This window comes from Aquila chrysaetos, chromosome 18, assembly GCF_900496995.4.
Source record: "Aquila chrysaetos chrysaetos chromosome 18, bAquChr1.4, whole genome shotgun sequence".
Taxonomy (NCBI): Eukaryota; Metazoa; Chordata; class Aves; order Accipitriformes; family Accipitridae; genus Aquila; species Aquila chrysaetos.
The window spans coordinates 27,082,956-27,107,013 of record NC_044021.1 but is presented as its reverse complement, the minus strand read 5'-3'; the positions used below and the strand labels follow the sequence as shown (position 1 = coordinate 27,107,013).

At 42.1% G+C, this 24,058-nt stretch overlaps 1 protein-coding gene across 12 annotated transcripts in view; it reads right to left on the bottom strand.

Moving 5' to 3' along the window:
* The window catches only part of TNS3 (tensin 3), a 298,348-nt gene that overhangs the window by 8,287 nt on the left and 266,003 nt on the right, over window positions 1-24,058 (bottom strand). For all 12 annotated transcript variants that reach the window (XM_041118287.1, XM_030041615.2, XM_030041616.2 and 9 more), the window contains 7 exons: window positions 15,769-15,940; window positions 12,761-13,404; window positions 12,027-12,113; window positions 9,284-9,415; window positions 6,771-6,866; window positions 4,326-4,403; window positions 2,554-2,631 (listed from right to left, as the gene is read on the bottom strand). In XM_041118287.1, coding sequence (XP_040974221.1) covers window positions 2,554-2,631; window positions 4,326-4,403; window positions 6,771-6,866; window positions 9,284-9,415; window positions 12,027-12,113; window positions 12,761-13,404; window positions 15,769-15,940 — 1,287 coding nt within the window. The remainder of the gene's footprint in view (window positions 1-2,553; window positions 2,632-4,325; window positions 4,404-6,770; window positions 6,867-9,283; window positions 9,416-12,026; window positions 12,114-12,760; window positions 13,405-15,768; window positions 15,941-24,058) is intronic.

The window sequence follows — 24,058 nt, the reverse complement described above, 5'->3', positions numbered from 1 at the left end:
AAATGCTCATTAGGTTCTTCAGACAGCTATAAAAAATGATCATTCTAGGTGTCCTGGTTTCAGCTGGGATAGAGTTAATTGTCTTCCTAGTAGCTGGTACAGTGCTATGTTTTGAGTTCAGTATGTGAAGAATGTTGATAACACTGATGTTTTCAGTTGTTGCCAAGTAGTGTTTAGTCTAAAGTCAAGGATTTTTCAGCTTCTCATGCCCAGCCAGCGAGAAAGCTGGAGGGGCACAAGAAGTTGGCACAGGACACAGCCAGGGCACCTGACCCAAACTGGCCAACGGGGTATTCCATACCATGTGACATCACATCCAGTATATAAACTGGGGGGAGTGGGAACAGAGGGATTGCTGCTCGGGGACTAATTGGGTGTCAATTGGTGGGTGGTGAGCAATTGCGCTGTGCATCATTTGTACATTCCAATCCTCTTATCATTACTGCTGTCACTTTATTAGTGTTATCATTATTAGTTTCTTCTTTTCTGTTCTATTAAACCGTTCTTATCTCAACCCACGAGTTTTACTTCTTTTCCCGATTTTCTCCCCCATCCCACTGGGGGGTGGGGGCAGTGAGTGAGCGACTGCGTGGTGCTTAGCTGCTGGCTGGGGTTAAACCACGACAGTAGGAAAACACATTTTCATTTTTTTTGCTTGTGGAGTGGGAGAAGGGTGGGGTAAAGGAGGGCAGGGAAAAAGCACATCTGCTTTGACTAAACTGCAGGTGCTCACATGAGCTTAGACAGTTGGAAAAGAAACAGTTTACATGGTTCGGGTCTGCACTTCAGTGCTGAACTCCACAACCTGAATGTCTCTGTGACTGGAGAGGGACCTCTGAAACACGGAAAATCAGTGGGAAATGTACCAAGGCAAAAAAACCTCTGAGAATGTCTCCTAGCTAATTTATCTATTCAGGTTCCAAACCCTTGTTTAAAAACAAAAACAACAACAACAACAAAACAGGGCAAAACCAAATGTACTAAGTTCCCCAAATGATCCGTGATGTGACAGCCCCCATAACGAGTTACCTGACCGCTGCCCCAGCTGAAGTAAGAATTCTTTTTCTTTGAAAAGCACTGCCAGAGCAAGGAGAAACCAACATTTCTCAAAAGACAACACATGCCCCTTTTGCTGGGTTTTCAAGAGGGAAAGTTCTACAACAATTCCTTCTCCTTGTTTTTTAACCTGTTGGTCACAACGAACACCACCAGCGCTGGCAGACAGAAAGGCCAACACGTGCTCGCTCCTGGCATAGCCTCCCAAAGGCTTGTCATTGCCTCACATTCCTGCTTGATGACAGCACTCGAAGCGCTACTTCAAATTTTTAAGTCAAAGCAGACTGCTGCGCAAGCAAGGAGCAACGCTCTCTTGCCCCGGAGTTGCTCAGCTTGGCAAGTGCCCCCTTCCGAAATGCCCTCAGGTGGGTGAGGGCAACGAGGCAGCATTCTTACAAAGGCGCGCTTGGCCAGAACGCTTTTGCTTGTGGCTCCAGTGGTAGGCTAAACTCAAAGGAGAGTGGCAAATATAGTGCATTCTCCTGCTCTAACGGGACTAACTGGGTGGACATATAGATCCTGGGGAGAATTCACAGCAGCCTGAAAACCAGGGACCATGGGAGGGGGTGGATAGGATCCCACCGTACAGTGGAATAACACAGCGGCTGCATTTCTACTAAGGACAGCCTTACAATTACAAAGGGGTACTCAGAGCACCATGTCCAATAACGGGGGGTTAGGAAGCCACCACACTTTTTCAGACAGCCTATTTCACTAGCTGTCTCTGGGTCAGCTGCTCACGAAGCAGATGAGAAGTAGAGCACATCTCTACACAGCTGCTGCAAACACCTCTATTTGAGAGCGATACAGAGGGTACCAATGTGTATCATCACATCATTTGGAGATAATCTTCTCAGGGTTCTTCTGTCACATCAATAAGCTTATGGTAAGACAACTTAACTTGCCAGAATGGGTGCTGCAGTATGCATGAGAATCCATAGAACAGCATCCAATGGAGAAGACACTGGACATTTCCCAACAACATGCAGCATCAAGTGAAGCACAGGGCAATGTTTTTTAATGGTTTTTTTTTTCAGATTGATGGGACAGTAAGCATTTTCCAGTAGCATTGTTGACCCCTATACTGAGAATCTAACCCTACTGAACACCCTCCTTAGTTGCCTTTTGCAGATCTCAGACATAGTTCATGAACCTCTGCAACCACAGGCTGAAAATACCTTCTCTAAGTTCATCAGTTACGAAAGCAATGTCACCGCTTAAAAATTGCTGTGCTTGAACCAACCTATGTGTGCCTCATATTCTCACCGGAGACACAACTGGAAAGCAAACACAGGGCTGTTGAACTTAGGAGCTGGCTGCAGAAAACAGAAAGAACTTGGTACCTATCCTCACAGCGTCCTTTACACTTCTACACAGCACTCTAAATTTAACTGCTCCCTTTAAACATGCTTCAGTCCAGTCTAAGCTTCAGCTTCTCCCAGCCTGTAAGATACAAAATTTGGTGACAGTCAAATGCAAAGAAAAAGTTTAACAGACCTGCACCCTGTTTGAGAAGCTCCGCTGCTGAGTTTGCAGCAGTTTGTGGAGAAGTTTCTGCTATCTCCTCCAAGGGATCTGCAAACAGAAAACACTGTCCATGTCTTGTTTGGACTTGAATTGACAAATCAATGCACATAGTCAAGTATGAGTTTAGCTTTTGTGATTGTGATCTCACCTACTGGACAACTCTTGGCCAGAAACATGAAACAATCTTGTATCTGTAACTATAGTCATTCATGTGGTTTTTGCACTGCATCAGTTTTTTGCCTCCAGCGCCACAGGAGGGATGTTCAACCTTTATTTCCTGACAGTAAAAGACATAACTACATAGCATATGCTGCAGGGACATACATGATGTCACATTAAAACAATACTAACAGCTTTATTGCCTCATTACAGCCTCGAAATTTTTTAATTATCTCATTTAATTTGTATAATTTACACCAATTTAGGCACAAAGACTTTGTGTTTCTACGATGAAATCCATTAATTATATTTTGATTCAGAAGATGACAACATAATCCTTCTTTCTTCATACTTATGTAGAAAACAAACATCTGAACTATTAAGACAGCAGGGGAATGTTTGCCTCCCAGTCTTCTGTTAAAATTAGTGAGAAAAGTGTCCATCAGTACGTTATTTCAGTTATATAAATGCACGTAAAAAGATCTCACTGCTGTATTTAACATGATGCGTGTTGTCTTTGAATACATACATTCAAATGAGGAGGAGAGCAGTAATATGGTGTGTGACACTATTCACATTTAGAGTTATCCATATGCTTTAAATACTCCATGCACTGTGTCCAGAATCATTAACCACAGATGATCATCTTAAAATGCGTGATCATCTTGGATTCAAAAATAAAACCAAAATAAAATTTCACTGTGGTATGTTTATTCAGGACAAGGCAAACGTTTCAGTCCTGCACCTCTGCCAGAACAGAAGGAGCTTTCCATTTTAGGTGAGGAGGATAACGAGAACAAGCCCACCTAGCACACTGGTTTGCCATATAAAGAGATCTCTGGTCACATCTACCACAGCATGGTTTTGTGCTAAAATGGTTTTGTTAATGTATTTGCATAATTCAAATGCTATGTTTGAACACTGACATATGGCCTTTAACAAGTTTTAAGAGTTCAGTAGAAAACCACAAGAATGTTTAACATTTCAATAATACATCTGGTGTTAACTTCATGTGGGAGAGCAACAGACAACTGAATTATGGGGCAAGCATAGCTACATTTTGCTGTTGTCTTAGAGCGGTTTATGAAATCACCATAACCAAAATTAGAATTACAGTCCAATGATGCAACACAGGCTTTTTGATCATTTACTTAAACAATATTTGGACCTAAGTTGCTACTTCCTTCCTGCCAGTGTCATGCTCAGGGCACCCTCTGTTCTTTACCTGCTTGTCTTCCCTAAAGCCCTTTCACCACCCAGACCTGAATAAGTGGTTACATCTAACCATACATGGGCATAATTTCATGTCTGAGAAGTACATTTGTCTTCCTACACGCCAGATTACTGTGCAAATTTCCACAACACATACATGTTTACGACTGGACTATCACAGTACTAGTCTGCTCACAACTACAGCTTGGATAAGAGCCATCAGCAGTAGTGAAGAACCACTTTTAAAACAGCTTCTTCCCTGTGCTTCTTGCTTAGATCTTGACTTGTGACATGTTCACCTGCCTTCAGATACTGGCACTCTGAAGCAGAGCTTGGCTGGGTATATCTCTTCTGTACTTTAACAAGCATACCTCTGTCTGGGATGAGGAGCTTGCAGGGCAACGCCAGCGGAGTGATGGAATGCTGATACACCAGAGCTGTCAAACTCCCTGTGGTCAGAAAAGTAACAAGACGTGCACTGTTAACTTGGTGGACAACAAGAATGCTTAACAGTTATTTTGGCTCTCGAGTATTTTATAGACCAAGGGGCCTCCCCGCCCTCCCCTTTAAAAAAAAATTCTCTTGGCACCTAAACCAAGACCTTCTTCCGTCAACTTTAGCGTATTCATGCTTCCCAGCACTCTCCCAGTTGGATGCACCTGAACTCATTAATCACAATCCTGTGCTGCCTTTCCCTGCTTAAACACACTGCTTAAATCCTAACCTAAATGACTTTGCTTCAAATGGAGAAAGCACAAAAATAACAAAACCAGTAACATATGGAAGTCAGTAAATTCCTTTCAATGCTCTTAACTTCTGCTACATTAAATGTAGTAAAATCTTACGAAGATGGTAAGAGTACAAGGGGTCAATGCTATGTGATGAGGCAGAGAAAGAGCGAGGAGTTCTTCCTCTTAGCCACCTAGTCTCCACTGCCAAGTGCTTTGTCTACATGCACCTCTTTTTTGTGTTTCTAAAAGTATAAAAGTTCGTCTAGATAAAGCCTCCTCCATTCAATGCGGCAGTGATGTACGTAGCATTCTCTGTTAAATTATTCTTCTTTTCTATTCAAAGTCTTTTGTCATCTGGACTTGGCTTAATTAAAATAATTAAACATTAGTCATCCTTGACATTAGCATGTGAGACTATACTCTTAAGGAGTGAGGGAAAGGCGTAATATTTATCAGTCTGTTTGCAGAAAAAGCCGTCCTTCGATCCTGTTTACTAACAAACATTGAACATTATAATCACGCGCTTGAGAAAAACCACAGTTCAACCACAAAACAACCTCATTTTTACAGCCCATCAAAAATTTCTTTGAAATGGAAAGATGACCAAATTCTGCAAGGGTCTTACAGAAACGCAAAGACCAATTGACACTACCTGTCCTTCACTGTCTTATCCGTACAAGCGTGCCTGCCCACATACTTTGTGAAGCAGTTTTGAGGCTGTATACATTGAAAGATTAGGAGATGCTCAAACCAAATGATTAGTAGGGCTACGCATGTGCCATAAACAGGTACTTCAAGATCAAGGTAGGACTGGGCTAAAAATTCTGATCTGAAGTAAGTCTCATGCCAGACACTGACAAACTTCAATCCACTTTTACTTCAAATAGGATTTGTCATTTTACACTTGTTCATTTTATGGTAGATGACTCCTTCACGGGTGTACGTGACGAGGCTGGTAGCAGGGGTTGGGAGGGCTGTGGGGAGAGGCCGGGGGCTGCCCCATGCCAGACACGACCAGCTCCAGGGGACCACTGAGCCACGGGTGGGATGCCTCTGGGAAAGCATATCTAATAAAGGGCAGAAAAGGCCACACAGAGACAAGAAGGTAACAAACAGGGTGAGACGCAGCAGAAGGAACACCACAGTCAGAGGAAGAGGAGGAGAAGGAGGTGCTCCAGACACGCAAGTGGACATCCCCCATCCTGCTGCCCATGCAGCTCACATGGGAGTAGATGGACGTTTCCTGAAGGAACTGTGGCCCACGGCGAGCGCACGCTGGAGAGGTTCTTTTCCTGAAGGATGGCAGCCCATGGGGAAGGCCCACACCTCAGCAGGGAAAAAGTGGGAGAGGGATGAAGCAGCAGAAAGGAACTGTTCCGTAATGACCATACAGTCCCCACCTGCTCCTGCACTGCCTGCGGCGGGGGTGAGGAGTCTGGGGGAAGCAGTGAAGCCGAGCATTGATTTTAATTGGCAAAAAATTAAAATTAATTTTCCCCGAGTTGAGTCTTTCACCCACAGTAGTAAATGGTTAGCAACCTCCCTGTCTGTATCTCGACCCATGAGCTTTCTCATCCTATTTTCCCCTCCTGCCCCATTGAGGAGGGCAAATGAGTGAGCAGCTAGGTAGATATTCGGTTGTTTGCCACAACACGTAATGCCCTTTCATCTTATTACATTAGGTAGGCTGACGCAGCATAATGTAATTTGTGAATGTCCCACTCTGGTGTCATTTAGCCAGCTAGTATACAGTGTAAGTATAGCACAGGACAAAATACACAAAGGTCCTGAATCAATAAGGCCCGTAACAGTCACCTAGCTCAGCTGTCTGCAGTGGCATTGGTAGTGGTAGACCAAGCTTGACCGCTTCAAGCTTGGTCATGTGCATCTGTGCTAGAGTGCCCTGCACATATACTTAAGGTAAATGTGTACAAGGCTCCTAGAAACTTAGAATGGGTTCCTACAGAAACCATCAGGACATCAGCAAAGTATTCTCTCATTTGCACTCCATCCAAGTCTATGAAACAACTCTGGCAAATGCAAACTGTTTCCATTTTCTGTGTCCCTGTAATGCACAGTACTTACCAAAATATGGTTCATTTGGGCATCCTTTCAAGCGCACCCCCTTGTGTGTGCATTCAATCAGAAAATGCCTTACAAGTTCATTTGACAAATCTCCAACTGTGTTGAAAAAGAAAAAGAAAGCTCATGAAGAGAAGCAATGAACAGACAACAGTCTTACAAATTAGCAGGTCTTTATGAAGCAGTTTTCCACATTACCACCTAATGTTTTATATACAGCATGCAAAGAATACATTAGACTTGCTCTGCTGCAAGGTTACAAGCTGTAGTAAAAAGGCCATTTTTCAAAAAACAAGCAAATAGCTCACTTTTGGTTAGACAACCAGAGGAAAAGGTTTTATAATCATAAGTGACTGACATCCAAATATACACTGGTGTCCAAAATGTCCAAGCATGGTCCCAACTACAGACAGGAACAGAAATTTGGAAAACGAATGGTTAGAAATTCTGAGGCACTTGCCCATTAGAAGAACTTGTATCTAATGTGACAAGGGAGTAAAAGTATGATAAAATACTCAGATTTCTAGTTACAGTTCTGCTCACAGAACTTTTCCAGATTAAAACAATAGAAGATTTAGCTATACAATGGTAATGATGCCAAGTCTCTTAGTGAATTTTTGAAGTTTTAAAATGTTAGCAGTTTTACGCTAAGTCTTTTCTCCTGAAAACAATTACATGAAACACTCAGGTTTCACGAGATTTTTAAAGACAGTTTTTATCTCTCAGGAATCTAGGACAAATTGAAATTGTTAAGTTGGAAGTAATGAGGAGATTTAAAGTCCAAAAGGCATATAAAAATTCCCTTGAGATTTAGCGTTCTTTTATATGTATACATACATATGCATACATATGATTAAGACAACTTCATTATTTCTTGAAAGACTGGTTCACAGTATTTCACACCTGACTACAAACTGAATCTCTCTCCAAGTAATTAAAGGGTTATTTCACAGCAATGGGACAAAGCTACCCAACCATTCAAACTCTAACAAAAGAGCCACAAACACAAATGCTCCCTTTGACTCTGATCTGTCAGCCACAGTCCAGGAAACACATGACATCAAGGGTTGACTTTCAGGCTAATACAGATGAACACATTAATCTGGACAGCAGAAACTTCTATGCAAGCAAACGTTGCAAAGACCACCTTTTCAAACAGCTTACTGTTTGCCATTATGCTCTCACAATATTAAAAAGAGATGACTACACGGGTATGTGAGAAGGGGGAAGCCTGGAACAAGAAACCCTGCAGGAGACTTAAAAAATTTGTGCCTTCTGGGATGAAACAGTGGGAACCAAAAAAACTAAATATCACAGAGCAAGAAGTGGAAGAATGCTACAGTCTCAACTAAAATTTTCTCTTACTACTACTTGCCTGGGGTACAACTAACATAAACTGGCTCTTAAAGGCTAGTAGAGTTTGAACTTTCATGTATTCCTGGACTTCATTGGTCTGATGATAAAAAAAGATCACTAAAACCACCTACAGCCACTCTCCATTTGCCTCCTTGTCTCCACCACCCTCAGTGCACCCCTGTTGTCTTCATTAAATAAGACATTGCAGTGGTTCTGCTGATGTTTCTTGGCAATAAAAAGGATTACAGGGCAAATTTATATTAGAAATTATCTCAAGATACCAGCTTAAGCGTACAGAATTTGAAAGTGTTATTGTAATAGAGGTGGACTGCTAACCTTGCCCCAGAGTAAGCATGAAATCTTAAAAAACACCCCCAAAACAACAGCCAACCAACCAACCAAAACCAGACAAAACCACACTTCCATAACCACGACACTAAGAATCACTGCTTTCCTGTGATCTCAGTTGCTTACCTCACCAGGCAGCATGTACTAATGAAACATAATAAGCTTTGTAAAAGGAAAACAGCAGCAAGGAAAACCACCCCACTATGCCTGCAGTAGCAAAAATGGAACCAAGAACACTACAGATACTGGCTGCTGAGTTTCCATACATTGATTAACACTTTCCGTATGTTCTTCTCATTTTACCTTCCACAACTATCAGGCACAAGTTATACATGGAGGCACTGGAGCTGGGAGAGTAGGTGTATTTCATCGCGTCTTTTAAACAACTATCGTCCTTCCTTAGGGAAGCTCCTCAGATTTACATCTAACGTAGAACTGTCTCAAAACAAAACCTTGGGGTCAAAAAAATTCAACCTTCCAGCCAAGCGAAAGGTTTACATGGTGGTATGTAGATCAAATGCAGACTTCTGATTGCTAGGGAGGACTCATTACTGAGATGACACTGGTATTCTAGTAGGTTGATAAGGTACAATACATGCATAGCCACAATAAACATACGTTTACAAGCCATGGTGCAACTGTGAAGTACAACAGACATCTCATCCTGTCTCATTTGACAAGGTACCAAATGGAGTCTGTAAGTCAAGTTGCACTTACTAGAAGAGGGGAGATTTCCTCCAAATTATTACCGAGTAATAAGGACTCCCTACTATGCATGGCTTGTTAAATAACAGATAGAAGGCATACAGTACCTTTCTTGTTTAACTGGAGCACAGACGGAGGCGGTGTAGCAACTTTCATTGCTAGCCCATAGGCTCCCCGGAAAGAATGACTGTCTCGAACAATGAATGACCCCGGTTCCTTGTCCTTCAGAACAGCAATGGCTGCAAGGGATTCCGGGAAAGAGAGAGAAAAGCAGTTCCAGAACAATACACACACCCAAAAAGCACAGAAGTGCAAATCTACAATTAATAGGAGACTAAAGGAAATAAGATCCTTTTCTTTGTCTCCGTTGCTGCAGAACAGAATAAGCATACTTGGGGGATCTGAGCGGAAACATCTTGTGCAAATCTCACATTTCAAAAGAAGCCTGAAGTACAGATTCCTACTGATTTTTAAACTGAGAAGGACATGCAGGTCCCATCAGGATTCCTACAACCAGTACAAGAGCAAGTTGATTCCTGCTTAAATTTTGTCACTTTGTTAGAAGCATGACAGAGAGCACAGCTCTCTGTAATTCCCAGGCTGACTAGACAGCACTGTTTTTCTTTTCCTATGCAGCTTCAACAGGCGGAGCAGATCCGTTTTCATCCACCACCAAGTTTCTGTCCCTGCAAAGCAGTCTCACTCCCTTCCTAGTTTTAAAGCAAGGGAAGGGATGTAAGTGAGTATTTGCTCTTTGACTGCCCAAGCATCAAAATAATTTTAGATCTACATTCTGTGATCTCTGCTGGAAGTGTGATATGAAGTCCTCCCCAGGAGGAACCATTTGCAGGGAAACTGCTCTTGCTTTGCAGGAGTCTGCTGCAGACTTTGAAAACTAGTAGCCCAAAATCTTAATCTCACTTTGAAAAAAGACAAGAGGTTCATCTAATGATTGATCTTAGTTTGATCTTAATAAAGCCTTAGTACTTTGCTTGTAGGCTTTTTTTTCCTTAAACTTTTTCGAAATACTTGTGTTTGTTTCCAGAATTTCTAACGATCAGCAAGCCTTCAAAGAAACCCTGGAAAAAGCCCAAATTTGACCCTGGAGTCCTTAAATGTCTGTATATACAGAATATGGAAATTATGCATTTGGGGCATGAAGCCATATTTTGCAAGGCCTGAGCAATGATTACATGATAAACACACATGCATTTTTTTTTCCATGAAAGGAAGAGTAGTAGCAGAAAATCGGGAAAATGCAGACATAATTGTCTCTCCTGTTTAAGTGAGTAAAGCAAATGTGTATGTATTCTGTTCTATTCATATGTCAGATGGTGAAGAAAACAACTATTTTCACAATAACCTGTCATGTTCAGAGGAGGAGGACGAACATATAAAACCCTGCAGTTCAGCAGTACTCACATAACACTTCTAAATCCACAGGGGGACAGTAATCATTTGTCACAGGAGCAGTCCATTAAGCACAGAAAAAAGAACAAGTGCTCCCCCTCCACAGCAACAGTATCTTAAAAGACTTAAAAGGAATTGTACTTGGTAGGGTGAAAAGAGGCATACTGAAAGGTTGGGAAGATTCTCTTTTCATTTGTTCAAGCAGCTAGGTTTAAACCTCTTTTATGATCTACTCCCCTCTCTGGACTGGCATCAAGTCAGGAAAATTTTTTTTTGCACATTTAAAGACTCAGTTCTCATTATGGGTGGGGAGCAGACAATGGGAAGGGAACTGGAGTGAAAGGACCAGTAAAACATCATCCAAGATGAATTAATGATCTGTTTTCTATGACCTTTATTCCCCTGGGCTCGTATTTACCATTACACTGCAAGAGGCATCCTCACCATTTGAGAAACTATGAATGAAACAGACATAGCAATTCATCGTTTGCCAATAGCTGAAGGCTATTTTGGTTTAGTGTGAACTTTCTTCCCAAGGCAGAGCCAATTCGTCATTTTTCCTTTTTGAGAATCACATTTTAAGAATTCCAGTTTAAAATCCTGCCATAACTCATTAAATGCAATTCAGTATAGCTGAATATTACAATATGGACACAAGGACCGTCAGACCAATCACATTTGCAAAGCACCCAGCATGCTTTATTTACGCATTGTTGCATGGACAAGGTGTAAGTTCATATGTATACATCTTCACATCCATAATAAAAGCTTTCTCCATCTCATTCAATAATATATCTACATACAGATGTACTGTATCTGTATTGTACCTCATGAAGATGATGTTCCATGAGAGTGTTATTTCGTAACCTTTAAGAACTAATGTACGTCACTTACAGCTGGCAATGAAATTCAGGCTATAGAGTGACTGGTAGATGACGCTGCTTTTATGATGACTTCTAGCTAATGAATTATTCTCTGATATTTAGCATCTCTCACCTTATTACCTGTGCAGGGAAACACACATGGCTGAGATCATGCCAGAGCAGGGCACTGGTACTCAAAAGGTTTCTGAGAGCAGACAGTTGCTCTCAGATGTCTACTGCATCACACGCATCTGCCATTCCAAAACCTTGAGCTTTTCAGTAAAATACATTTGCAGCAGCTACCACAGGCAGATTTAAATTACTCTGTAGTTAGTTCAGTTAGGCTAATAATTTGTCTGATTAACTGAGTATTTTTTAAGGACAATTTGACTGCCCTCCACTCTCAAATTCAGCCTTTGGACAAGAGAAATTAAGTGAGGTTGTCTGATGCCCTTCTAGGTTTCGTATTTCTTCTTGTATTTCTTTCAGACATCAGGTGTGCATAAAAAAAATTTAAGAATTCACCAACTAGCCCTTCTGTGAATGGATATGCCAGAATATGTATCAGTTTATATACCTTGTTCTCTTGAAATATCTGGCTTATACCAGAATTTGGACGTGTCCTGGACAAATTTTACGGTCACATGTTTATCAGTTGTGTTTTCTGTGAAATAAAAGGGAAAAAATGGTCAGGAAATTTTTTAAATACAAAAGCATTTTTTACTTTTCTTTCCAACTTCTAATCACCTTAATTAATCAAAAACCTCATGATTAGAAGGACAATTTAGAGAAACCCTGAACTGGTTTAGAGCCAGCAAATATAATACCGTACACCAAGATTCTGAAAGCATTCCTGAAGTTTCCTTTTGCAAAATCTGTAAGATATGAAAAACTTACATTTATAAAGCTGTATTAAATACAAAGCTGCATTTCTCAATGGGGTCCAGTGAATACCCATCTACATTTTTAACTGTTCTTGACACAAGCCTAGAAAGGTGCAGAGAGAAGCCAGCCCTTATTAAAAGAAGTTGGACTCCACACCACTGGCTTGTGGTTTGGCAGTTCAAGAGGTAGGCTGCCCTTGGCTGACATCTCGGGAAGCGCAGAAAGAATTCTGCAGCCTTGTTCTCTGAGTAACACATCCGAAGCCAGTGAGCTGGCCCCACTTACTGCTAATATTCAAGTCCTCCGTTTTCATTCCATTGCTTTTTTTTTTTTTCTTCCCCTCCCCACTTTTAAAATCCCCCGAATGCTTTTTATAGACTCATATAAAATCTAACGTATTTTGCACGTCTCTGATGCAGAACCTACCTGGCACTGGGGAAGTGCTTAGCATTTTTGAGAAGTCTGGGAGGACGTTTGGGAAGGGGATGCTGATTGTGCTTCCGCTGTGGGGGCTAGAGAAGCCACTTGACGAAGGTGACACGGAGGCAAAGGAGCGGTCTCCTTCAGAGGACCTCTTTTTCTCTGGAAGAGGCGGCTGGGCATGCAGGTTCCCTCCGTGGTGCTGCTGAACCGCGCTGTTCTGGCTATTGTGCCCGGAGGCCACTGTAAGAAAGTTCTGCGTCAAAAAGCCATTGTCCTCGGCGCTTGCCACCGACGAGCTCATGGTTTTAGGAGAGATGCTGGTATTGGCTACGAAAGCAGCTTGTTTCTCCTCTCGGGGGGAGCTGCCGCCCCTGTTGCCCCCGCCGTAGCCCAGGTAAGCCCGGGCACTGCTGCCAACAGCAGGTTCTTGCTGTGGCTCTGCTGGTGAATTCTCCAGGCTGCTCAGGGTGATGACCTGCAGTCCTGGAGTCTGGAAATGAGACAAGAGAGAGACGTCTTGCACGGCGTTTGGGAAGTCGGAGGGCACGAGGTAACCTGCCGGCGGCCTGCTGTTTCCCATCGAAAGCTGGAGCGACGGGGAAGCTTTGGGGCTGCTTTCAAGCCAAGGACGTTCTGTTGCAGAAGAGCTGTCGAAAAAAAAAGCCAAAAATTGAACACAAAAATAAAGCAACAGCCAAATCATTCCCTTAAAACGTCACTGTACAACCCGTACTGCAGCGATCACCGAAAGCAATGAATTGCCTCACCCAGGACAATGCCCTTTGACAACGTGCTGGACCGGGGGATGCGGCTGGATCAAGGGGTTCCAGCCCCATCCTGATCACTCGTTTCGTCCGCCTAGGTCATTACTTTCTGCCTCATCTCGCCTTCCACCTAGCCACGCTGATGGGACAGTCTCTGAGCTTGCACTGTAAACCAGGCCATCAAATTAATCACAGTTAAAAATCCTCCTCCTTCCCCCTGTTTGAGAGGGTCACTTTTAATATGAATCAATCCAGTGAGGCTGTTCACAGCATTGCTTCACATACAGTGAGTGGTCCTGGAGATCTCTATGTGGTGAGCTGAAGTGCTACCTGGAAAAGAGCAGTAGGAGGCAAGAATTTCTTTAGCCAAGTCTGCCATCAAAGGCAGAGGTTTGTGGCAGAAAACTGACACTGACACAGCAGCTCTTACACACAGAGTCTCTTATGTTCATTAAAAAAGAAAAGAAATGGGCTAAGGAGATAGTTGTGCACCATCACACAATAAATGAATAACTACGATAAGAACACAGTTCACAAGACCCAACTCTTAGGCCAGGTCCCTTTTAATATAATCTTTATTAAAAAAGGAAGGAAGAGAGGTCCAGTGGTTAATTTGTTCAATGATGGAATTGTTTTGATTGATAGAATTAAATATCTCAACAGTAAACATTAGATTTTTCTACTGGGTAGCAGTTCCAGCTGCTCAAGTGAAGAATAACAAATATCCTCCTAAGCAAGACAACCTCAGCTTCTGATGAAACCGTCTGATAAAAGTTTAAATTGTCTCCTTGCTTCTAGAAGTGAAATGCCCTTAGACTGTAGCTGGAAAGCATTACCAGAAATATCAAATGTAGAGAGAACAAACTCATTGTGAGATACAAAGGGAAAAGAGCTGACATAAGATATATTAAAAAAAGAAAGGATTTTTAATTAAAGGGAACTGTGAAAACGGATACCAGTAGATTTGAACAGATCGAAGTAGAAGGACCATAAAGAAACGGAAGGGAAGCAAATGGAAGAAGGTGCCATTGCAAGAAAAAAAATACCACAGCTGTAGCTGTCTGCTAGATGAAATGCAAAATGACAGAAAAAATATTTAGAAAGAAGGGAACAGAACTTTCTAGATAAAATTTGAAGTACAAATGTAAACTTGATAATGACTACATTGCCTGGTAAGCTTTTAATTCATATCCACTTGTAACGAAATGTTACATTGCCTCCTCCTCAGAAAATACTGACATACTTTGTTCAGTCTTATGATTCACATTCATAATCACAAAACGAAAACATTCTTTCACAGTCCAAGTACTGATTGAAAATGAAATCAATTAGATGGGAAGATAAATAAAAGATAAATAGGTATCAACATAATTGAAGTCCTCACTGAGAGTCTGACACACCAACCGACAGCATTCCAAGTACTTAGTGTGAAAAAGGAGCCAATTATCCAAGAACAAGAATAGGATAATTAGCCACAAAGGAATGTTGTTGCAGAGTGATAGAAAAGGAAACCTAACCCGCTGTAACGTAACACCTCACCTATTAAGTAAATAAAGGGCATAGCTAATGACTGACCGTTCATTGTCATGGTCTTCTGAACCTTCTAACAGTAACCTGGGACTCCTTGCTGCTTTGCTGTGTTTCCTGTGACTTATCTTATGCTATAAGCTCCTTGGGACATGGACTATTTTGTAGATTTATACTATTCAAGCTCTGGTCCAGAGCCCTACATGTTTACCACAATACAAATATGAAATAATAAAATCTCTCAACCTGCTAAGCAGCTGAAAGGGAGTCAGCTATTCACTACCAAAACCAAATCCTCTGATATTTTACTGACTTGAAACGCATACACTGCGGTGAAAAGAGCGTTCCCTCTCTCTCATGTATGACTTATTCCAATGTGAAATTTCATTAAATGCTTTTCAGTAAAGCACTAGAGAAGCTGGTTCAGCACACGGGAAAGCATGTATGAACTTGTGCTAGCACATAATAAAGTAACTGAGCTATAAATTCCTATTTATTTTTGTATTCCTGTTTATCTTCAAAGCTAATTGTGTCCCTGACGTATAAACAACATCCGTGTATGTGGTAAATTCCAGCTGGTGGACAACATCATCATCAACTATCACAACCACACTCAAAGTCCTTGGACAAATGCTCTGCAATGAAGATGAAAGCGTAACAACTTGGCTGAAAACTATAGTTATGAGAACTAAACAATAAGGTAGGAGAATCTTTTCCTACCTTTCTCCCCCTGGGATAGGAGTGTTACTTGAAACAGTACACGAAGATGCAAAACAGCGCTGAAAGGAGGGATCTGTCTGCATGTTGGCCCTCAGCAAAGCAGGGTTAGTGCCCACAGTGCTGTCAGACATCACCATGGAGTGGTTAATGGCTTCCGTGTAACTTCGAGATTCTGCAGCAAAGGAAACAAAGTAAAAGGCAAGTTAAAAAACAACTCACATTTTTATGGACCTTGTACTGAAAGGAGTGTTTATAAACCAATCTGTTTTTCTTTTAATAGGACTATAAAGAAGAGGTTTTATTTGTTTGAGCAGTAACATTTTATTTCACAACGCTATGTTGATTGCTGAAAACATCCAGCAGGACAAATGGCAGAGGGAATAAAGATTACAGAATTGCACTACTCAAACTGTTTGATCAGTTCTCCAGGGTACATTCTCTAGCCCTAAAGATGAGAACAGACCCATCTGTTCCAAGTTGGTTTGCATTCCGCAGTCCTGAGTGCTAAATTGGGTATGCCTAGTCAAGTGTCCACCGTCAGCGCACCATCAGTGTGCACTTAAACACCAAAGTGATAGAAAATTGGAGTATTAATTCAGCCCGCCCATTCAGCCCACTGCCGAATGGGGCCGGAGACCCGGTGGAAAATGACATGGAAAACGCTGAGGTGCTCAAAACCTTCTTCACCTCAGCCTTTACAAGTGAGCCAGGCCTTCGGGAATCTCAAGCCCCTGAGACCACAGGAAAAATCTGGATCAAGGAAGACTTACCCTTGGTGGAGGAGGACCAAGCAAAGGAGCACTTAAACAAACTGGACAGATGTAAGTCCACTGGGGCCTGACAGGTTGCACCCGCAAGAGCTGACGGAGCTCGCTGATACCACTGCAAGGCCACTCAATAATCTTTAAAAGGTCACAACGACTGGGAGAGATTCCTGAAGACTGGAAGGGAGCAAGCGTCACTTCTACCTTCAAAAAGGACGTGAAGGATGATCTGGGGAACTGGAGGCTTGGCTAGCCTAACCTCAGCCTCTGGGAAGGTGATGGAGCAACTAACCCTGGAAACCATTTCCAAACACATGAAGGAAAAGAAGATGATTGAGAGTTGTCAGCATGGATTTTTGAAGGGGAAATCACGCTTATCCGCCGTGATAGCCTTCTCAGTGAACTGACTAGTTTAGAGGCTAAGGGAAGAGCAGTGGATGTTGCTTATCTTGACTTCAGTAAGGCTTTTATCACATCCTCATAAACAAGCTGACAAAGCATGGCTTGTTTCAGTGGACAGTGAGGTGGACTGAAAACTGGCTGAATGGCCAGGCCCTGAGGGTGGTGATCAGCTGCACCAAGTCCACTAAGAGGCAAGTCACTAGCTTTATACCCCAGGGGTTGATACTGGGACCAGTACTGTTCAATACCTTCATTAACCACCTGGATGATGGAACAAAGTTTCATCCCCACGTCTGAAGACAACAGAAAACTGTGAGGAGTAGCTCGTAAACCAGATGGTTGTGCTGCCATTTAGAAGTGGGAGAAATGGGCCAAGAGGAATCTCAAGAAGTTCAACAACGGGAAATGCAAACGCCGGCACCTGCGAAGGAATAATCCCAGGCACCAGTACGTGCTGGGGGCCAACTGGTTGGAAGACAGCTCTGCAGAGAAGGACCTGGGGGTCCTGGTGGACAGCAAGCTGACCATTAGCCAGCAATGCAACCTCATGGCAAAGGCGGTCAACAGCACCCTGAGCTGCATCAGAGTGTTGCCAGCAGGTCAAGGGAGGCGATCCTTCCTCTCTGCTTAGCACTAGTGAGGCCACATCTGGAGCGCTGTGCCCATTTCTGGGCTCCCCAGTACCAGAGAGACGTGGCACAAGGCCACAAAGATGCCCGGAGCATTGCTGGGACTGGAGCAGCTTTCAAAGGAGCAAGGGCTGAGAGAGCTGGTACTCTTCAGCCTGGAGAAGAGAAGGCTCGGGGGTGATATTATCAATGTCGATAAATATCTGAAGGGAGGGAATAAAGATGAGGGAGCCAGTCTTCTCACTCTTCTGCTTACACAAGGAGAAAAGGACAGAACTGGGGTTGAAAGGCAGCTGAGCAGCACGTAGCAGCACCTGGTTTAGCTACGAGTGCAGCTACAGATTTCAGGTGTGACTTTGTTCACACCACACAGACAAAAAAGTAAAGTGCCTGTAAACTTTTCTTTCCAAATAGCTTGCAAATAGCATCAGAGTAATTGGTTTCTAAATTGATTCAACTCTAAACTACATTCAACTTAATTATACTGGACATAAATACTACAGGATATAGTTAAAACAGATGCATTTGGATGAGGAATAATGTGGATGCTATTACTGAAGAGCTTTATACAGGAACAGTTTAATCTCCTTCTTTACAGGTACATTTTAACAACCAGTCAAGCTCTAATGAGGATTACATTTAATTATTCTGGTATAGTCTAAAGCAATCCAACACCTACTCACATAAGCCCAGGTTCAACGGCACTATTTTCTACCACAGAAAAAGCCATGCACTAAGATACTGCAAATGCCTGTGCATCTGAATAGCTTCGTACACCTGAATAGTTCCATTGACCTCAGCACTTGCAGGACTGGAACCCAGTAAGATGATCACAAATGAAACAATCTCTACTGTCTCTTGAGTAGATACACTTCAAAAGATTGAGGGAGAAAAAATACAGAAGAAAGCTGCAGAACAATTCCAGCCCTACAAAGAGTTAAGATCATATTAATGCATCTTTTCCATAAGAAAATCTTCGTAATGTAAAAAGGAGGAAGGTTCTCACTATTTCTGTGAGGACCACTGAAACAAGTCTGAATAAATCCTTTTCCCTTCAATTCATGGCAGAGCCCGGCTCTGCTATTATTTAAAAGAGGAGGGTGCAAGGTACTTGAAAGAAATGCCTGAGATAAGAAAATCTGCAAATCAGTGTCTTGACTGAAAACCATTTGAATTCCTCACATAGCACACATACTGTACAGAACAAACATGTAATCGGATGAGGGAAACATTACAAAACTGCAACACTGTCTTTTAACTATACCCATTACTTTAACTATATCCACACCAGCCATAAAAATGAACTTTAAGGAAATACTGCAGAAATGTGTGTGGTGTGGAAGAGCTAGAGAAATCTGAATCTGTATCTCTCTAATAGCTCAGATACATCACACTCATTCTCATACTGGTGCAAACACAGTCAGAAAAAGCTGGCTGCATAAACCCATCATTTAGGCCATATTCCTACTGAAATCAGTGGTGTTTGTTTACACAAGTATTACAAAGATTGACTGTTTACCCAAGTGTTCTGAACATTGATGTTAAGCAATGATTTCAATATATAATAAAGTAGTATTACTTTGTCTTAACTATTATCTGAGAAAAAGCTGATTAGTTGAAGGCGGGTTGGTCAAACTAACGTTGTACGTCTGGAGACTACTAGAGCCTCCCCAGAAACACAATTTTCACTAGGCTAAAAGCAGATGAATCTAGCCAGGGCAGCATCTGTAAGACAAAACATCATTAAGCACAACAGACACCTCATCTCTCCACAGGAACCTGCAGCTGCTTCCCAATTATACTGCAGGTTGAGATGACTCTGCTACTGTATGGGAGAGGTTAAGGCATTCCCTGCAGGCATGGGAATTACCATCACAAGCTTAACTCCATAGGCTTGCTTGTTTTCATGCCTCTACGTCTGTTCCCCTGATACCAGGCTATACAGGGGATCACTGGACTCCAGTTACCAAGAAGCTGGGTGCAGGAAGGGGAGCGGCACTCCTTCTGAAACAGCTTAAAATCTTCTCCCACTCCAATCTCAGCTATGTGCGTAAGAGTCAATCTAAAGCATTTACATAGCAAAGTCCTCTCCTCCTCCCACCAACAACAGCACTTGCTTGAAGAACTGGACCAAGACTTGATTCTTCCCTGTTTCAGGCCTTGGACCACTGCTATCACCTTTAGAGCACCAAGCGCTGCGTGACCGAAGGACCGCTGTCATGCTCACAGCTGCAGCATTTCTTTTCATACCCAATTTTCACAGGTGTAAAATATTAAACTAAGAGTGAAAAGCCACTGGCAGCCAGGCATGTAATCTGCAGAAAGATCGTGAACTCTGTACAACTCTTCCCAGGCTAGAAACAAGTATATCTGAAAGGCACTTCCCATGAAGGCAGCTTTGTTTACATTTCAATTAAAAACAAGCTTGCTGAATATTTCAGCTATGTCCTCTCTATTGTCTGATGCAGAGTCCACACTCACCGGTCAGCTGTTAACCCTTTTATCTCACAGAATCATTTACTCAGTGCAATCTCATAGCTTCTACCAGAATTCTGTATGCATGGTACAAACTTCCCTGGCATGTCTGCTGCAAAGCACGGGTCCTTCTTGCTGCAGGCCCCGACTAAATCCACGCCATTGCATCTGTGAGAACACTGACAATGTAAAAAGTGCAGCTCCCTACTTAAAAGAAGCGACATGAGAAAACCACGATCATTTGTGTTCATGTCTCTTCATGCACCCGGGTCAGACCTGCCTATCTACATTCACTATCACTGATCATCAACTTTACAGGCAGAACCTAAGAGAGGAGTTGGACTCTTTGCATCATACGCTACCGAAAAGTGACATTCAGGAAGAAAACGAATACTATTGTGCCTATATGCAAAGCAGAAAAATATCCAGCTTACTCTTCTACTGTCCCACTTGGCAGCAAAGGACAAATACTTGTAAAAGTCACAAGCTTCTTTCACTTTTAAGCAGAAACTCCTGGATGTGCCTAAGACACAGCTATATAAAGTAAGATGTTATAGATTAACTTTTATTTTAATTCACTAAATCTATTGAAACAAAAAAGAAAAAGGAACCCTGAAAAAAAATTCCACCAAAAAACCCCAGAGTGGCTTAACCCAGCCATGGTCCAAATAAGAGATACATAAAAATGTTCCTTTTCCTCTTTCTTGTAGCAGCTGACGGGCAAAATCACCTCACAGCTTTGGAGACAATGGTGCAACAATGGCAGGGAAGCGAAAGGAGCAGTCATTCCACTGTCATACCTTGTGTTTTAGCAGCTTCTCATATATTCCATCTTTGTAGTCCTTTTTTGTGAGAAGGCAATAGCTAATGTGCATTGCATGAGCTTGAAAACTCCAGTCGAGATCCTCAGTTATATCTTTTGGGGAAAGGGAGCTCTAAGTCACTCCCAAAACCCTGAGCTGACCACCCCCAAACTATCTCAGGCCAGCCTAAAAGCTGAATGGGACACAGAAAAGCATATTGCTCTAAAGTAAGCCAAAGTAACCGAGCCACTGCCAGCCGTAAAGAGCAGCAGAAGGATAAGAAGCTTTGTGCAATACTTTTAAATTTCACAGTCTATTTCTTGATCCACCCTTTGATGGCTTCAGCAATGATGAAAAAATCCAGCCTAACAAAAGAATTGCAAGAAGGCACAGCACATGTGGCTGTGAAACATTGCTCCTATCAACCCTCTCATTCAAAGGTCCCTCCGCTTCCACCTCTCACTGTTCACATGAACACATGAGCCCATTCCTTCAGACAGCTTTCCTGACAAACTCATCTAGAAAGACAGAACTGAAGACATCTAGGAATGTAATGGAAGAACGTTCGGTATCTTCTCTACACAGCAGAAGTATTTTTTTGGTTTTGGATGGTTGCATCCCACTAAGGACTTGGTATTTCTCATTCTCCCAGGACTCACCTTGGACTTGTCCTACCAGACAAGCATTCTCAAGATCTTCTTCCCTTTGAAACATCTTGGAAAAAATGCACGCAGTGCTGCCCAGCATTCACCAAAAACTCCGAGGCACTTTGCAACTTGGCATCCAGCTGGCTCCAACTACCAATTGGAGTTTACGTTACTGCCAATGTAAACTCCACTACACAGCGCTGAGCTGTTCACTTCTCCTTCCCGCATCTAGGGAACTGTAAGTGTTTCTATTACAATAGTGTCTGCTGACACAACTTTATTTCATCGAGGAGACCATGGGTCAAAAGATGGCCACTTCCCTTTTCCAATATTAAGTTTTATTATTCATTAAGCAAGTTAGTCCGCCATTCACCTGAACGTCTTGCAGAAGATTTAGGCTCAACTCAGAGCTGACATGTTACACATAAAACGAAAGGTAAAGCAAGGATCGAAGAAAACCCTAGCCTTTAGTATTAAGCATCAGAACAACCTGTCTAGAGACACAGTGGATGGCTCCGTGGCTTGAAATGTATCAGTAAGACAAAAAGTACCAGATGAAGATCTTAAGCACATTTTATGAAAGAGGTTTGCTTAGATATGTTTCTTTCCAAACCTTAAAATCTACGAAGGGAAAAGAGTGGAGAAAGCTTTACCAGGGAAACACTCAATGAAAGCAAAAACACCACCAAGCAAAGTACAGAGCTAATGATACCAAGTAGGCACAATTTTAGTTCTTCTAAGGCATTTTGCCAGTATTTCAGCAAGGGAAATGTTGACAGAAAGATTAGTTGGAAAATCACAGTTTTGAAGAAAAAATCGGAGCTAGGAAGAGAGCTTCAGTGAAGAGAGGTACTGACGTGCAACATCCAGCGACAGCTCATTTGACCGGATGAAGTGAAAAGGAGCGCACAATTCCAACTGCACGGTGTGAGTACCGAGTAGCAGAGGCTTATGCTACTACGTAAAGCCAGAAACCCTGGAAACAGTGAATTGCTGACAAAAGGATTTGGCTCCCTGGAGAAAGAGTCCCTCCAGCAGCTGACAGAGTGCTAGCAACAGCACTGGCACCGGTGAAGCTAAGGAGCAACCCAGCAACCTCCGCGGAGCTCATGGGGAAGGCTGGAATTAAAAACCCTGCGTATGGAGAAAGGAGACAGCGAGATGACCCACTTAAACCAGTTAACAATCTAACACCTTTCCAAGTCCATCAGCATGCTAAGGTTCCTGTGGGGGAGCCACCTTCCCTTTCACTCTCCTGCTTTTCCAAATGCTGAAGTGCCAAAGTTAGTAAGAGACACTGAGATAATGCTGAAACTCTCTCTTGCTTTCAGTCAGCGTGCAAACTATTGACTTCACTGAAACTCTGACCTTTTATACTTGCTATATTCTGCTTTCAATTTCACAAAAATAGTGAACCAAATTATTCTCTTCCACGAAACCCATCAACTTTGGTCCCGCTGTTCCTTCCTTTCCACGGAATATGTGGAAATCTATGAAAGATGCTTAAAATCTTGGCTTTTATAATTTCAGCTGCCGGGGAAGAGAATACCTTTATTACCTCTTTTGCATAGTATATGCTATCCTTTCCAGCACGAGTTGTTCCACCTCTTATTCAGGGCTAAATTCCCCTAAGCTGTTGCTGCTAGCCAGCTTCCACCATTACTTCCTAAGTGTTTCAAACAAAGAGCTCTGAGAACAACACCTAATTTACTGTATTACTGTTTCTTCTGGTTGGGAAGAGTTAAAACACAAGTAAGCTGACCTAAGCCATACACACTGAAAGCAAAACCCTTAACAACCCCAGGCAGCAACAAAACACCCTCCTGTTAGTTGTTGTCAAAACAGAAGTTAATGTTCTTCACGTTTTTTGTAAGATAGATTTGGAAGGTTTATATTATAGAAAACAGGTATCTGTTAAGAAACTTTCCTAATAACATCTTGTAGACTGAGATAACGATTGTCATCGTTAGCTAGCTTGTTATTCCAGCAATCTCCCCCCAAAACCCGCAGCAACCAAATGCTGAATCAGGCCCTTGTCATTTGGCCCACCGTAGTCACCAAGCTATATAAAGTCTCCACTGCCATGGAGCTCTGAGGAAGCATGAAAATCTACAACATTTTCTACAAGTGTATTTTATAAATAAACTGGATTTTATACTATAAGATTAGTCAGCTAGTTTACTGACTTTGACTATAGCAACAGAGCCCCTGCTTTTCCCAGTATTTCTTCAAAAGTCTAAATTATTTAGAAAAAAAAAAATCCTAAAATACTAACAGAGTTTTTACCTTCTTTTCACGTTTTTTTGCTTTTTACTTCAACTTAGACAGCAAAAACCAAGGCATACAAACTAAGGTATAAAGACCCTGTTTTGCTCAGATTAACTCCCGCGCAACTGAATGTTATCAATTAGGAAGGAATTTGGAAGTCCACCTTTCTAATTTTCTTAAGAAAATCTGAAAACTTAAAATAAGGGTTGATGTCCATACCAATGATTCTGCTTCACTGAACCACACCAATAACTAGGAAAGGGATAATATTAAGCCCATCTTTAAGAATGGCAATAACGAGT